A 14781-nucleotide genomic window follows, 5' to 3' on the forward strand; every position below is an offset into this window, starting at 1 on the left:
ATTAAAAACATTTTATTACCCCTAGGACTGGGAATGACACTAAATTTGTATCCATTACCATTACTTTTACGTCTATTTGTGTCTTACATTATGGTGAAAAGATGGGAGAACTTTCTGTGAATACTGTGTAAGTAAATTTTGAAAAAAACAAAACTTTCTACTAATCAATTATGTGAGTTGTCCTTTAGAGTTTTTTTCATCCAACCTGATTTAACTATACAAAAAGAACAATTTGCCATTGATCAGTTTAGCAAAAATGTGTTCTAATGGAATAGCGGCATTTGCAGAAGGAAGTTGTTAGTGGTTAGGGGTTTGACCAGTAAGAGTGATATGACTTGTGTGGGTCTTTCAGTTAAATTCTTATGTGTATTCCAGCATGATTTAATTGTGATTCTTTATTATATTTTAAGAACTTTAACTTAAAGAAACTTGAAAAATTTCAAGCCATATTTTTCTCCATAAAACTTGGCAAACCCCCCACAATTTTATTTAATTATAATCCCTCTTTGTTTCTGTTGCACTGTGCTGGAATACTCCTTCTTGTCTAAATATAATGATTTGGCTCCATATCAAATAAATGGACCAAAGCTGCATGGTCTAAACATTGAGATTTATTCATTTGCTGTCAATAGCAAATACAAATGGCATACCTCTTCAGTATATACAAAGGTTTGTGCTAACTTTATCATTCTTTTATGTAGTTAAATGCAGCCCTCAAAAATTCTGGGACTCTATCCAAACTAGATATCTGTGGTCTCTATAATCAATGTAGTAGGTTGTATTAGTGGGGAAACATAATGGGAAGAATTTTAAGAAATTTACAAAACTAGCATATGGATCTTAGAGAACCTAAAACCAAAATAAGAAGAGAAACCTGTGACAGTAGCAAAATTAAATATGCTGAAGTGTTCAGAAGATTCTAAACGCTCAGAGAAGTTATGTAAATCCTGGTTTATCAGTCAGAAGGTAAGATTAATAATGTCTAAATATATTATACTTTTATAATATATAATTTCATCTGAATTGTGGGAAATAGGAAATAAATTAATGCAGGAATATTAGTAAAAAGGATAGAATTTTGGTATTTTTAGATGAAAATTAAATGTACAAATTAAATATATAAAATATGTCAGACATGTTTTGGCAGATTAATTATAAAATGGAAAATTTGGAAATTAAAAAATGCAATCAAGTTTTTTGGGGGTTTTGAGTTATTAGAAACTTTAATGCTGTAGTGCCTAAAATTGACTGTGAATGGTTGAAAACTGGATTGTGTTATTTCAAAATTATCCACAGTATTTCCTTTATCTTTCTCAAGTCATTTGGACACTATCAGAGCAATAGATTGGTCTATATAACTGGTCCACTCTGGTACGTATGCTTTGGTATCACTTTCAAATTTACCACTGAAGCCCATAAAGATTCCCTTAATTCTGACTGTGTATTAGTAGTGTATTCTATTTGCTGGACAAGTTCTTTATGCCTAATGAATATAACTGGTACACTGGATGCAATATACAATATATATTAACAAGATACTTCTTTCAGTGTAAATATGTATTAAATGTAAATTTTCAGGGTGAGACTGAGCTTTCTACATCTCTCTGAAGCTGCTTGGGAATTTAGATACTTTAAATAAGAATAACTGGATTCTGAAACGTTTTAAAACATCATTTCTCTCTGATTTTAAAATTTTTTGGTTAGCACTTTGACTTCAGTGCTGTGATAAAGAGCTTAATTAATTGATACTTAGAAGAACTGAAGCTCATGAAAATATAGTTGTTTCCATTAATTGATTTTCACTGCATCTTTAGATAGTTGTATATTGGGAGGTTTATTGTCAAGACTGCTTAAATTATTTATTAACTGAGATTCATCCCTGGGGTGTATGGCTATCATTGACATTACTTAAATTATTTGTGAACACTTAATCTCACAAGCTTTTGTGGTTTATTCTCTGAAATAATTTGACAATGTAGTCTAGTTCAGTAATTATCCGTTGCCTTTGTAATAGTATTTTTTTTTCTGCACAGCACACTTTGGTTATTTTCTTTATTTTAAAGGAGAAGCCTTATGAAATACTAAGGCATGAATATGATCACGTTCAGTGACCTCTCACTGATAAGTTGAATTTAAAAATAAGCACAGAAATTATTTATATTTTTTTTACAAGACTATGAGGCATCCCAGTTTTTAGCTAATGACTAAGGTAACCAAAAATATTTTAGCACCTGTAATTATACCCTATGCTTTTCTCTGAACTCCCAGAAATATGGTGCCTATATGTTGAGACAGTGCAAACAGAGAAATCTATGAAACAGCTATCATAGACAAGTGCAATCATTTCACTACAAACCTTTTAGGTGTGGAAAAGCCAATGAAAAAGCCATTACACACACACAAAAAAAAGGTACATGGCGACTGTGTAGTATTGTTTCTGAATGCTCAATTAGATATCAGCAGCTTGCAGAGGCAGTCTCAAAAGGTTACTCAGGAAATGGTGGAAATCACCCATCATCTCTCATTAGTATTTAATGAGAGATGTTTTTCCAGACAGTTGCCTGATACTACAAGGGTTATGCAAGCTTGAAGCAGTTCCAAAGTCTATTTGTGCAGGTGGGTGATTAGAGGGAATAAAAACTTGATAATAGTCATACCCAGCTCTCTTGGATGATGCAGAAACAACTAAACAGACCCCCTGCTGCCACTGGAATGCACTTCACTGGTAATTAATCCCAAATACAATCCTGAAATAGCTGCCACATCCAAGACTGGCCCAGTTATAGCTTCGAGCGCTTTCAACAAGACAGTTGCAGATATATATTTACAATTCTACTCAGAACAATGGTTATTCAAGTTTAAGTGTGTGGGAACCAAGCAAATTCAAAAGAGCAAATGCAAACAGTTGAGTCCAACCGTTCTCCCTATGCATCCAGTGTAGCTACCTACTGATTTTGTTACTCACTATTCCATCTGTTCTTTTGAAATGTCTCTGGTAATGTTTGTTCCTTGAATTCTGAAATACATGATTGTCCTTATCTGTATTTTATAGATTTATTCCATATTGAATAGTTATGTAGGAGAGAAGATTTACTCTGGGGATTTAGTCAAGTTAAAATAATTTTAAAGCTGAATCCCATGCTATGGGAAATTACTTACTCCTGTTTGAGGCTACTTTGTAACATGAATATTTTTGTTATCTGCCTGACAAAATGGGAGATCTAATTTCTTTTCCTGGATTTTTGTATGAACTGCATCATTTGCTATATGCAGTTGCTGTTAATGTTTGCAATGGACCCACCACTTACAGGAGACAACTTTTTTATCACACATGTTGTCCAAGAAGTCTTACACATGACATCTGTGAATAAAATCAGTGTGGTTCCTGCAATTTTGTGGCCTGCTCAGTTTTGTGTCTATGTTAGTTATTTCCTACTTGATGGCTTGGGCTCCTGCCTTGTAAATCTGCTCATGCTGGAAACCAGAAACCAAGAGTGGTCCATAATGAATGGACTAAGCCCAAATTCTGTCTTCATAAAAACACACACTTTTACTGAAGTCTGTGGATTTGGTTTAGAATAATTGCTCTGCCTTAGAAAGGGTTGTTAATGAGCTCTCTACAAGATTCAGGGCATTACTGACTCCAAATTATCTTTACCATGAAGAATCACATTTAGATGACTCTTCATGTGGGTCTGTGTCTCTCTCTTGCTTGTAGATTAAGCTCAAAGATTCCCAGAAGTGCAATCAGGGAAGTTTCTTGGTCTCCTCAGAGTGAGAGTATCAGCATATCTCTGTTAAAGCATCCATATCTTTGATTATGACAGGAATCATAAATTGCTAGCTTATCTATCACTTCAGTGGGATTATAAGTGGCAATTCTTTTTTCATTCCAGTCATGAATATTTTAAAAGGACTAGGTGACCATTCCTCCATTATCAAAGAACATTAAAATCTATTCCTAATGGTGCCACACATGATGGGATCAACCTGTGTTAATTTCTTAACCAGTCAATTAAATCAGCCATTTTGGGGGCTCTCTTCTCTGCAAGGAGATGTATGTAAGTTCAGTCACTGCACATTGATCCTCCAGAAATAGTACTATTTCTCTAATATCTTCTTTTTTAGTCTTCCAAGATTTCTATTGTGATTATGACTGATTTCTGTCCAGGACAGATGATTAGCATTGCTATGTTCTTTTTAGAGCTTTTCGTCTTCATGTAACATATTTGATGTTAAAAGGACATGTAACATGTACAGACAAAGGCATTCCAACTTTTTTTTTCTAAAGACAGATACAAACCCATAGCAATTGCCAAACTAGATAAGAGTTTTCTAATAGTCTAACAAATTGAGTCTGCTATAATTGATCAAACTTAGGTCTGTCATTTTACCACACTAAAAAGCATTTTGAGCCCAGATGGCATTGAGCTATCTGGACCTTTATCCAGATTTTTGCATTATCCCTGATGCTGGGGTGTCCGAAACAGATGCAGGATTTTGACCTACTGTCAAATAGTTTGAAGCATTGCATGAAATATTCCACACTGAGCAGAGCTTGAGGAAACTATTACTAATAACAAGGTGCTTTTGAATTTGTTGTCCATTATGTGTGCAGGTGTATCTCCATATGTTTATGTGTATGTATGTAAATGCACATTCATTTTCCACCTTGTCCTTTTTCTCTCACAGAATTGCAGTGAACAAACCTATCCAGGCTCTGAGTTTGTAGTATAAATTTCTACAAGGTCATGATGATTAGGCTTCGTGCTTTAAGTATTTTGTACATGCCTAGTATTGTATTTTCAGATGTTTTAGAATTTAATATATGTGTTTAAGCACAGCATTAGGTGTGTAGTGTATTGTTTAGTTCTAGGTTATTACTGGTCTGTACCTCTAAAGTGAAATACACATTTCTTCCATTTTTATAGCAAATTGTAAATCTGAGAATATAGTATTTAAGTGACTCCACGAATAGTTGGAATATGGAAATAAAATAGGTGGAGTACACATTTGCATGTTGGCTCAGAGCACTAGATGTGAATATGAAATAAATCATCATTTGCAGTTGCTATTCATTTCTTCACAGGCCAGCTTTGGAGCACATAAACCAGATTCCTTTTTGATCTGAAGCTCCATTTTAGGTGGGCACCAAAAGCATAGGGTCCTTCTGGAAACTGGAAGTTGTGAGGAGCATGTATGGAGGGGTGTTTGGTAGAATAAATAAGTTGCTAGATAGTGCTAAAAGTTCTAGCCCACGTATATTCTAAATGGATTCTAAGCAGATGAACTGCTTTTGATCTGCTGATCCATTGCCATTACACTAAGTTGTAGAAATAACTGATGTAATAGCTAATACAGACATAACTGTAAATTTTGATAAGGATGCTAGCATGTTTCTGCAATGAAAGTAGAAAACCAGATTAACTGTGGTTTCCATTTAAAAATTTGTTTGTGATAAAATCTAATTATAACTATATTTCTGGAATATGGGCTGTGTCTGGCTACTGATATTTTGCTTGCTGGGACGGAGTAAATGTTCTGGTTAGTGTACTTGCCTGATAATGCTGTGGCATTGTATACATAGAGTGCCTTTTTTTTGAGTACATTATGAGAAAAAATATCGCTTAGAAAAGTTTCAGTGAGCAGTTTGTCCTCACAGTACATAGACTGTGGGATGAAAATGCTGATGAAGCACTTGTTGAACTCTGGTGCTACAGTCTATTATTATCCATGAGGGCATTTTTCTCTGTGCAGTGCTCCCTAAGAAAAAGGACTTATAAAACTGACTACTGATGCCACATGACACAGGAAAAGGCAAAAGTCCCCGTGTATGGCTTTTTTTTTTATCATCTCAGTTAAAGAGTTGACATTTTATGTTTTTGTCTGACATCTTAGAAGCCAGCCCTAGAATAACACCTCAGTTTGCTCTTACAATATACTAAAAGACTATATTCATATATTTTCCTTGTTCTACTCTATTTTCTTTGCCCTGAAATAAAGGAAATGGAGAATGTCAAGTCCTCAGTAAGCATTTTCAAAAATCAAGCTAAGCTCCAATTACACAGACCTTGTGACAACTTCTCATGTGTGGTGGAGGAAGAAGGGAATATTGTTAGAGCACACTGCAGTTCATTAGTTTTTAGCTGCTAGATGATCCCTGGATCCTGATGTTATCTGATTTACAAAGAAACATATAGATTATTGCAATGTGAACCAGGACCTAGAAGAGAATGACAGTTGTAAATATTCCTCTGTTGGCCCCATCTGTAGCACCTATCAGAAATTCAGCATGAGAGTTAATCTTTCCTAGGTAAATTTGGTAGTTTCTTAAGCTTCCAAGTTCTATTTTCCATTAAATGTTTTTCTGAAGCTTGCAGTGTTGCCATTATAGTTACCCGAAGGGAAAAAAAAAATTGCTTTAGCTTTGTCACAAGGGAAAATTAAAACATGATTATTATATAATTTAATTCCAAAGAAAATATATTCAAAGATACTCCTAATGAAACTGTAAGTACTGTATATATAAACAGACAGGTCCTACAAATTGGTTGCAGGAACTAATTTGATGGTTCTCTCTCTGATAGAGCAGACCCAGGTAGTAAATCATTATTGGTTGCCTAATGGGAACATCCTACTGTGAAAATAAACAGCTGTCCACAATGAAGAAACTGTTTACAAGAAGCCATTACATGTCAGACAGCCCCTTGAGAAAGAAGGGAAGACATGAAATACTGAGCAGTTGGTTGATTTTTCTGGGCTGTTTATTTAAAAAAAAATAAAATTGTATGGCTTCTTTTTGCAAAGTTTTGTTTTTAGACTCCATAAACACGATCCTTTTCTTTGTATTGCCACTTAATTTTGCTTGGAAAGAAGGACTGTAACTACTCTTTTCTGAGATTGCTGCATATTGTTTATGTTGCTGAATTGGTTATGATTGTATTTACACAGTGTGGCTGGAGAATTTTTTCTCAGCTCTGTCTAGTGGGGCATGTAACAGCCCTGTTGCCCCTCCTGCATGCCTTCCAATAAATTTTCCTTCCAAGAATGTCACTCCCAGTTGGTTCAATGCCACTTGTGTGGGACTGTATGAAGGGGCAAAACCTGGCTTTCAGTGAGCTGCTACTGAGTAGGGTCAACAAGAAGCCTTTCCTATGCAAAGACCAAAACCTTGCTCAGATAACTTGACTCCTCTGTTACCCTCTTCTGCATCTTGGAAGTGTGCTTAGACTGAGCTGAGGTGACTATCGACAAGGCTTTGAAACAAAATAAACTGGTGGGCAGGTAATTGCATTTCTTACCATCAGCACCAATCTGCATTTCTTATGATGTGTCCTTTGAGTGATCCATCCTTGAGATACTTCTGTATCTGCAAGACTGCCTGATTTCACTTGCAAGGCTTTCATGTGCTAGTTAGCTTGAGGGCAGTTGTGCTAAGGACAGCCACACAGGCTCACAGGGAGGGAGTGACAGAAAGGCAGGGGCTGCTGAAGTATGGAGGAGTTTGTGTTCCTTATAGCTTTAGCTGTTTGTCAGAGACAATCATTCTGTTTGTTTCTCACACCAGAGAGTAAATAAGTGCACTAAGTGCACTTAGCTGGATTCATGTGGAGCATTTATCACGCTAGAATTTATTTTTTTACCTTCCTATATATGGTGCCTGTATGCCCACATTTCTTGACAGTAGTATAGTCCCTTGCTTGGTGTCTCTCCAAACAGAGGGCAGGGGTGTCATAGAGCAGCTCTCTGATTCCTCAGTAAGGGAGGTTCATTGGTGATTTTCTATCTGTCCATAGAGTGAAAGAAGATGCTATATCATAGTCTGGAACAATAGAGGCTGAGACTTTCAGCTCACTTAAGGTATTACTCATATCTAGTATTTTCCTCACAATGAGATTTTCAGAGTATGGCAAGGCTTTAGAGGCTTCTCCTCTTGACAAATCCCTATCCCTCCTTTAATGAGCTAGGCTTTCAAATCACAGAATACCCATTTACATGGTGCACGTGACCAACATTTTAAAGTTAGACACCAGGTCAGGCAGCAAAGAATATGAGGCACTTCAGGCTTTTGAAATGCTATAAAATTCTTCAGTATCAGTTATGATATTGTGAGAATTCATTTTCAGTTTCTTTCTAAGGCTGTGTAAAAATTGTTTTCATACATTATATTAACGCGCATTTATTACTTTATTAAATAAGTTACTTCTGATCCAGGCTTTCTATGCACACTTCTGATGATTCAGGAAGAACTCATCTGTGTGGTAAGACTGCACACCTTTGTAACAGGCAATTTTGATGAGATACTTTTAAAAAAGTTGGACATTTTTGTTTCTGTGACAGGGTTTACTCTCTCCGGTAACACCTGAGGTTATCTACAGGATGTCTCAATTTTGGATGTCTGCCAATCTGCCATCTGAATTTTTGTTTATACTTTCATTAAGTGCTGTATCAGTGTTGCTGAAACATTCCAGCCTGAAATTTATTTTAGAAGAATAATTTGTCAATCTGTGTTTGATTAGAAACATTGATTAGAAACCTCGTCCAGTTACGTAGTGTTTCTGCAAGAAGAATCCTGCAGATTTCCTAGGATCATTCATGCTGTGAAAGTATCTGTAAGCTGGAAAGGCCATCAAGTTTACATTCCTGAAACTATTCCCCTTTATCCTATATTATCTTTGTTAATGTAACTGGGTATTTCCTACCTTTCAATATCTCTGTTACCCATCCAGGTTAGTAGGACTGAGAGAGAGAAGCTTCTGTCATGGCTTTCACGAAGGCATTGATGACTTGTGCAGAGGGAGGAGCCTGTGCATGTACTTGTAGAAGTTGGTCAAACAAAAATTCTCCAGCTTAAGAGTGCTGATTTTACATATTGATGTTTGGGTTTTTCTAGAGTGGATTTCTCCACAGAGTGGAAACACATATTGGAGACAAATAAACTTGCTTTCTTCAGTGAACACTGCAGGCTGTCAGTTGAGGCCCAGAGACGTGAGATTTGACGTCACTGTCTTGATGAAGAGCCTCAGATGTAACAGCACATTTAGGAGCAAGGAGCACATCTTTGTAACTCACAAAGAAAGGTGCTTAGTAAATTCACAGGCCCTGTAATAACCAGCATAACCATGCACAGACAATGACCCTTTCCCCAGAATCTGAGCTAAAGCATTTCTTTACTGATACAATTCTAAAGACCTGAAGTAATGTGGAGTCTTTTGCCTTCTGTCATTCCAGGGATTAGGTACTCTCACAGCTGAGAAGCTATTTCATAGTCCTCTTTCTCCTCTGATCTGATTTTCACTAACTTTAAAATGATCAAACAGCATTAAGAACATTTAGAGAAGGTAACAATGATATTTTATGTCCTTATATGGTCCTTCACAGTGCCATAAAATGATAAGAGGAAGATATGTCCAATGAGCAGTTTCCCAGGTACATGCAGGTGTGCAGGTATTTTTAAGCCAGCTGTAGGTTATCTAGCTGAGGTACTGCTGGAAAGGAAGCTGCTACAGTGCAGAACTCTATGGAGGATGCAAATGTTACCTGAGAAACTGAGCATGTTTTCATGTAATCAGTCCTTGCTGGTCAGTTACACTGATCACAATGTTAAGGAAAGTTGTCAATGACGCCTATTAGCATGTTATAAGTTCACGTGTGTTTGTATAACATGTATGTGTTGTATGTGTTAGGATTCTCCAGGATGAACTATAATGCAACTAGAAGTTGCATTCTAAATCTTCCTTTCAAGTTACCCCTGTTATAGTGATAATATTTGGATTCACAATCAGTAATTCAAGGTAATAAAAGTAAAATATTTGTGCTTGGTTTCCGCCTCATTTTGTTTAGGTACTGAGAGAACGCTGTATCTTGCTTTAACATAGACTGAATGTATGGGGTGAAAAAATAAGTGTAGATATGCAATATATTCCTTAACAAATATGTTTAAATTGTATTATGTTTTGTAAGTTTAAATACTGTTCTGAATAACCTTCTTGTTTTCAAAGTTCTTTTTTATTTTAAAATATATGAAGTATTTGTAATTTCACATAGATGTTATTTTTATTCACAGATAATGCACCCCAGGTAGCAATTACCGCACCAGGATCTGGTAACCATAGAAACAGCTCTACAGGCCCAACACCTGACTGCTCTCCTCCATCACCAGACACTGCACTTAAAAACATAGTGAAAGTCATACGTCCTCAGGTAGGTGCTCACCATAAGCATCCTCTTATTTGTTGTATTTCTCCTTTGAATGGCAGGCTATGATGCACGTATTCTAAGAGGAAGTTATGTCTTTACACATTTGAGTAGGTCAAAGACATAAACAGAACACAAAATACCTTGTCTTCTTAAGAATCAATCTTAGTAGCAGAAGAAGATAACATATGATATGAATGAGCCCAAATGTACAGAGTACATACTTCTTGTAGCACTGATGACAAATGAAATCCTTATGTTGTATTTCGTATTTTTGCATACTGTTACTTTTCTTTTAAGGCTATGTGCTGAATTTATCAGTATTACTTCCATAGTACTTTTTCAGGTTTACTTTCTTATTTCTGTATCTCCATTTGCATGGAGTTTTATACCTTTTTATTTTACTTTCCCATATAGTACTGCTTATGAACTTCCATTCTAACTATCCATCTTTCTAATGCTGTTTGGGAAACAAGATGCATAATGTGTGTAAAACTTGAGTGCTCCATATACTTCTTTAAGGAGTGCATCTCTTTAAAACAAAAACTTTGAAGTAAATACATGTTAGAACTTGGATCAGTGATATAGAGTTAATCAACATAGAGTAGTTTATTTTAGAATCATGGGCTCATGGTATAAGTCAGAACAAACCTTGGGATGATCTATTTCCTTGTTTAAAAAGCCATGACATTAGGTGTGCCAAAGCTAGCTTGGACAACTACATGCTGAATTGACTAATTGTGAAACTTTCTTAGTGTTAACCAAAAAAATTTAATCTCCTACTAATTTTGGGTTCAAGTGCAGCCATCTGTTCTTTATTGCTGAGCTGATCTCTGCAGCTGAGGCACTCTGATGCTATTGGATGCAGGCTTTGTACCATCAGTCACTGGCATTTGCTTTACTTGAGGAGTAAGCTGATGGACATATGATATTTTCCTGGGAGTTGTATAGGCCAGGTTGTTTTGGTACCACACAAGTGACGGTGTCCCAGTGTTGGAGGTGAATCTCCCTTTCAGTACTCATTGGAGCACACAGTTCAGAAGGTCTTGAAGAATTAAAGGTAACTGCTGGGTGCACTTGCCATTTCTGTCTAGGAGACATTGGCATCCTATGGCTGACACTGTCACTATACAATAATTCGACTGACAGGTTGGTGCATCCCCTTCTGACACCAGCATAGTTCAGGTTTCACGTGGTGTAAATCTAGATTGCAGAGGGTCTAAAATTACAGTTTCTTCTATTTTTTCTTTTTATAGTTGTTTCTCATTTTGCTTGTTTCTGTAGTGTCTCTGTCCCTCCCACCCTACACCAGTCTATAGTACTGAAATGCCTCCTTCCCTCCAAGCTGTTTTCTACAGTAGGCGGCAAACAAACAGAAAGGTAATGAAATGTTGTTGAAACAAGCTGTTGTGTGATAGTTTATTTGAAATAGCATTTAAAAAGCTGTTTCCATCATGATATTGCCAACAGATGGACCCAGAACACTTCACGGTGATGTTCTCCTTCTAGTTAACTCTGAATGGATTCAGCAGATTCTGGGGAGCTATTTTCAAATTTAAATTATTCCATTTACTGAGTCACAGTGTTCTCATCGTTCTGCAGAACAAAAGCTAGCTCTGTGATATATATGGTCAGAACTTTACCACATTTCCTAAAATGTCTCTCACATGGCCCTACACATGGCATGCTCCCTGTACAGAAAACAACAGCAGACAGGCATAATGTATGTTATGTGCTAATACAGGACAAGCTGGATACACTGTAGCATTCAGATTCCATTATGCTTCTCTTTTATTCATGTGTTTTATGCACATCCCTCAGTATTCTTTTTTTTTTCTTTGTTTTTGTTTTATATCTAATCACCTTCCCCTAAGATCTCAACTCAAGAATTTAGACAAAGAAGTCGTAGATATTTGCAATGTGCTGTTTGCTAACCATTAGTGATCATTCTGCCCGCATATTTAATTCTTTTTTTCCATTCAATTACCTGGCAAGCTCTTTGAAGGGTAGCACAATGGGATTCTATTCCTGACTGACCTCTCACCATTCATGTAAAACTAATGAATACTCTTACACAATGTATGCAAAATAATTAATTTTCTGTTGGCTGCCAGGGCCTCTTTGCATTTTTCTAACAAGATAAATTGATTTATAAGAGATCTAAACCAGGGATCATATAGATTTCCAAAATAGCTGTCACTTCTTTCCCTTTTTCATACCTTGTGCATCCAGCATGAGAAAGTGCCAGTAAAGGCGGAATGGGAAACTCTTCAGCAGCCAGCTTTGCATGAGGCAGGCTCTGACAGCTTGGATGGAATTGCCAGGGAAGACTGGCCTTTCAATACATGTAGTTATTTTAATTTATAGCCTTATTTATCTTTCCTGTAGGGTTGTACATATAATGGTTTACCAGCAGTGAGCAGAAGACTGTCTCTATGCAACCAGGACGAGAGGACACAGTCTTAAGGTGCATTAGGGGATGTTTAGGCTGGACATAAGGGGGAATTTCTTCACAGAAAAGGTGATTACACACTGGAATGGATCATACCTGGTGGAATGATCATCCCTGGAGGTGTCTGAGTATTAAGTTCAGTGCTGCAATGCCAGCCACCTCTACTACCTTCAGTGCTGAGGCAGGCAGACTTAACATTATCTCAAGCATCTGTGTGCGCTTTTATCTTTACACCTTAGCTATGGCTCATCCCTCTGATCTAGTATTTTGCAATTAAATTTCTTCTTTTCAAATTTTCCCATGGTCAGTCTCTGAAAAAAAAGGTTTTTGGAAAAGTTGCATATATGCAGAGAAGAAGTAAACAGAATTTAGCTCAGGTCTGGAGTTGCTTGATTTTTTTTTTTTTTTTTTTTTTTTACTGATTGTCCAGATGAGACTTGGTTTTAAACTCTTGAAATACTAGTTAATGGAGACTTTGAGAAAGCAATACATTTTCAGATTAAGGACATACGACACTCTGTATACTCACAGCACCTGTGATCCAAAATAAGGTGGGATAGGAGAACAAGTATATAAGTCTCCTTCAAGTTTTAACTTAGTTACATTAGTACATAGAATAAAATATAACTTACCTTATCAGACTGTTGTTTTAGAAAGTGGTAATAAAATTGAGCTTGTTCCACCACAGTTCCTGTAGCTCTCAGTCTGGATGAAGCCTGAACAAAACTAAACTGCTTGTGATGCTTCATGTATTTTTTGTATTAGCTACTCAATTTAATGAGCTCCTTATTTATTTGTTCAGCTCCATTTGAAAAATAAACTATATCCATAGAAGGAAAAAGAGCACCTCTTTTCCTCTGAGACTGTTTCTTTAGCTGGTGTTATTTACTTGTGGGTTTTGGGCCAATTCTCATAAAACTGAATTCTAACTTTTCACCTTAAAATTTATTTATTAAACACAGTCCAGCATTGGCATGTTGAATTCTTGTCTTTTTAAGATATATTTCATATGGCTTACTTTAGGTACAGCTTTTGATGTCAAAATGTGGATTATTTAAAAGTGACTTTGATTTTATCTATCATGAATTAGTATTTTCCCTATTTTATGTGAATAACCCAATTTCCTTAAAGTGTTGTTTCAATGCTATTAAGAGGGTTTCTGGTAGGAGGACAAAGGAACAAAGAATTTCAGTGTTTCTGACATGATGAAATTTCATAATCTTGTTCTTTCTGGTTTTATTGCTAAGATCTGAAACCATCTATTCATCATAATATCTTTCTCTTTTTTCTTATCAGTGTGGATACGCTGTCTTTACAGGAATAATATTTTTTTTTTCCCCAGTATTCTTATTTTAACCTCTGTAAACAAACTTGAAATTCAATCTATGGCTCCTCATTCACCTGGCTAAGACATCTATGAGTATAATAGCAGCTAATAGTTTAAGCATTAGCAGGCAAAAGCGTGTGTCTCCTTTTTCTGCAAGTTCTAACAGAACCCAGCAGGACATGTATAGCCTCTGATAGACCTATCCCACTTGTTTAAACTATCAGGTGTACAAATGCTTTTGCATGCAGTGTGCCTGTCAGACCCATGTATGTGTGCACATATATGTATATGTACATTCATCTAGGCATAGGGAAAGACAGGGACCATGACATTCCACTCCCTGTGTCAGCCTGGACATGAATGGACAGACCATCTGTAGGAGATGTGTGCTCCAGAGCCTCCCTAGCTGACTTAAAAGTGATAATAATTTATATTCAATGAAATTATTTATCATTATTTTTGCAGGTAGGTGCAGGAGTTTATTTGAACACAAACAAGCAATCAAATAAAAATCATCTTAGAGGAAACTCTGAAAAATCACAGTTTCAGAAAATAAATTTTCAGACCTAATAGCTCCATGAGCAGGATTTTCAAGTGGATTAGTGTCGCTGTTTCCCTATGTTGAAACAATGAAACTATTTCTGCCTGCTTCCTCCCCTATGCTAGCACCATGCTGTGGTTTCCTTAGCTGTTCACAAATGAAATGCGTGCCTTGTCACAGTTGGCTTGGCACGTCCCTCTCTCTGCCAGCTTAGTGAAATCCCTGCTGGAGGTTGTTGCACCAGTGCACAACACCATGAGAACA

The 14781-nt window shown here is 36.4% G+C and overlaps 1 protein-coding gene across 3 annotated transcripts in view; it reads left to right on the plus strand.

Annotated features, from left to right (window-relative positions):
• Positions 1 to 14781, plus strand: part of LOC131573653 (ankyrin repeat and sterile alpha motif domain-containing protein 1B-like) — a 409781-nt gene that overhangs the window by 128965 nt on the left and 266035 nt on the right. For all 3 annotated transcript variants that reach the window (XM_058827806.1, XM_058827807.1, XM_058827808.1), the window contains one exon: positions 10067 to 10203. In XM_058827806.1, the coding sequence (XP_058683789.1) occupies positions 10067 to 10203 (137 nt within the window). The remainder of the gene's footprint in view (positions 1 to 10066; positions 10204 to 14781) is intronic.

Source organism: Poecile atricapillus, chromosome Z (genome assembly GCF_030490865.1).
Source record: "Poecile atricapillus isolate bPoeAtr1 chromosome Z, bPoeAtr1.hap1, whole genome shotgun sequence".
Taxonomy (NCBI): Eukaryota; Metazoa; Chordata; class Aves; order Passeriformes; family Paridae; genus Poecile; species Poecile atricapillus.